Raw genomic sequence first — 2880 nt, 5'->3', positions numbered from 1 at the left:
TTCACTATATATTGAATTAAAACTATTTCATCCAAACTGAAAAATAATTAAAAATAATAGTCAATGTTGTGTGTAAAATTTATATTTTGTAGATCATACCTCCTACCAGGTTTTAGGGTAGAGGTCCGACTAAAGGCAACACCTGGTCCTCCAGGTTGGGGGTTGGGCGTGGGGCTAACAACCCCACCCCATAAAACAATACCTGTTACAGATACGCAAACAAGAGTAAACCAAGATATCCCGCCCCGGAGAGAAGATGGACCTTCGTCAGAAGGATTTATGACGCAGGGTGGTGAAAGCCAGAAGCACCTGGAAGCCCCTCTGCCGAAAATCATCCTTTCAACCGGTGTTACAACCACCATCGGTACATGGAACGTAAGGACCATGTTCGAAGCTGGAAAGAACACCATCAGTAACAAAGAACTGTGGGAACGTACCAGCCAAAAGCCAGCAGACGAAGAGATCCTCCAACGACGTTGGAGATGGATAGGCCATACTCTCCGTAAACCAGCCACAAACACCACAAGACAGTCCCTCAAGTGGAATCCCCAAGGGAAAAGAAAGAGAGGTCGGCCGCGAAACACCTGGCGTAGAGACTGGGAGGCAGACGCCAAGAAAATGGGCTACACTTGGGGACAGCTTGAGATGTTAGCTCAGGACCGAGATGCTTGGAGAACTCTTGTTTGCGGCCTAAGCCCCAGAAGGGGTAGTAGGCGATGATGATTGATGATTGATTGAGATCATACCTCAAAAATACATGAATACAAGACAACAGTCTGCTCCACATATGAAAATGTTAGGGAGTATAACTCTCTAGCTGGTGAGAATGTACTGCTGGCTGAGCGCTATACTGAGCTGCTGATCGTTGAGACACACAGAAAGCAGAGAGAAAAAGAGGAGGAGATCCGTTGTAGAGGAGAAGATCACCAGAAGGTCTTAAAAACCAGGGCCAGTGAAGCGTACAAGAGAATCACTGTTGACCAGTTGTTCAAACCCGATGACCGTAGAAAAGTTCCAAAGGCAGTCATTCTTCAGGGCCACTCTGGATACGGCAAATCCTTCACTGCTCAGAAGATCATGTATGACTGGGCCTCAGAAAAAGTATTCAAAGACCTGTTTGACCTTGTTCTTCACCTTAAATGCAAAGAGCTAAATGAAATCTCAGAGGCATGCAGTCTGGTGGATCTCCTGAGGGTCACTAATGAGACAGCAGAGGTGCTGAGGGACTCAAAAATGAATGTGCTCTTCCTCATTGATGGCTTTGATGAGCTCAAGTCCTCATTTGAGAAAACTAGCACAGTGCCACCTAAAGACCCTTTCAGAGAAGCTCCTGTTGAGGCCATTCTGGGTGCTCTGCTGAAGGGGCTTCTCCTGCCTAAGTGCTTCCTGCTGGTCACCACCAGGTCCACTGCTTCAGACAAACTGAGCGATCTGCTCAGTGATTCTCAGCGTTTCACTGACATCCTAGGCTTCACTGAGGAGGGGGTGAATGAGTACTTCCAGAGGTTTTTCAAAGAAGAACTGTTAGCAAAGAAAGCAGTTGACTGTGTGAGGACTAACGAGACTTTGTACACTGCCTGCTTCATCCCCGTCATCTGCTGGATCACCTGCACAGTTTTCAGGGAGCAAGAACAAGAAGGCACGGACATTACTAAGGAACTAGAAACAACCACCTCTATATTTGTGCACTTTGTGTCCACTCTGCTGAAGCATCACTGCCAGGGTTTGAGTCAGCCTGAAACACTGCTGAGGAGCCTGGGCCAGCTGGCAGAGAGAGGGTTACAGGAACATAAGGTCCTGTTTGATGAGATGAGTTTGTCTGAGGCTTTCCCTGATCCATCACAAGCAACCAAATACAATCCTTTCCTCTGCAAATTCTTGCTGAAGAGTCCAGTCGAACAGGAAAGAATGTACAGTTTCATGCATCTGAGCTTCCAGGAGTTCTTCGCTGCTTGCCAGTACCTGATGTTGGAGAATGAGGAAGAGGCACTTGACAAACTACGGGAGTTGTTAGGAAACGTTGAACATTTTAAAGCTGTTGTTCAATTCCTTTTTGGGCTTTCAAACAGAGGCATTTACCCACACCTGAAAAAGCAGTCCTGGGCATCCATTCAAGCTTATCTGCAGGAGTGGCTTCTAAGCGTTTTGAAAAAACACAGCATGCATCAAGATGGTATGCTGCATATACTTCATTGTCTCTATGAGCTCCATGAGGAGGAGTTTGTAAGGGAAGCCATGGGAGTCTGGGGTGAGATGGAGTTTGACCGCATTCCCCTGACGAGGACAGACTGCTGGGTGCTGCTGTACTGCCTGCAGTGTTGCCTGACCATCAAAAGCCTAAAGCTCACAAATTGCAACATAACAGCAGAGAAGCTGAGGATGCTGCAGCCTGCACTGATCAGGTGTAAGGAGCTGGGGTGAGTGTGTCTCTGAAAAGAAAAATGTGTCTTCAGATTGCATAATATACGGTGATATCAGGTGACCAAGATTAGCACAATATTATATAGATAAAATGGATATTTGCACACAGCACTAAAACACCTTGTTATCATTTCACCACAAGTATAACTTTTATTGTGAGTTGCAACAATACAAGATTATTTTTGAAATATTCCAAAAAAATGAATATACTATGTAAATATATTAACAATAAATGAATATACATAGTATATATGTAAGTGTGGAGGAATTCAAGCAATTAAATGGATGTGGATCCCAGCAAAAAATAATGTTAAATCAGTTACTCATTTGGCCGATACTTTGATCTGCAACTTATGAGTGAGGAACAGCAATCAAGTCTCAGTAAATAAGTACTAACTCTCCTCAAGAGATCAGGTTAAGAAGTGCTCAGTAAGTGCGTGTGAGTTAGGCATGTAAGGG

General features: G+C 44.8%; 1 protein-coding gene across 1 annotated transcript; it reads left to right on the top strand.

The window, feature by feature from the left end:
- Window positions 1–279: 279 nt before the first annotated feature.
- On the top strand, window positions 280–2421 carry LOC122128827 (NACHT, LRR and PYD domains-containing protein 1 homolog). Its single transcript, XM_042703674.1, has 2 exons — window positions 280–475; window positions 776–2421. Exons 1-2 carry the CDS (start codon window positions 280–282, stop codon window positions 2419–2421), a joined length of 1842 nt encoding a protein of 613 aa, XP_042559608.1.
- Window positions 2422–2880: the final 459 nt, after the last annotated feature.

The sequence above is a fragment of the Clupea harengus genome, chromosome 25 (assembly GCF_900700415.2).
Source record: "Clupea harengus chromosome 25, Ch_v2.0.2, whole genome shotgun sequence".
Lineage (NCBI taxonomy): Eukaryota > Metazoa > Chordata > Actinopteri > Clupeiformes > Clupeidae > Clupea > Clupea harengus.
The sequence above is the reverse complement of the archived record's forward strand: the minus strand, read 5'-3'. Positions and strand labels throughout refer to the sequence as shown.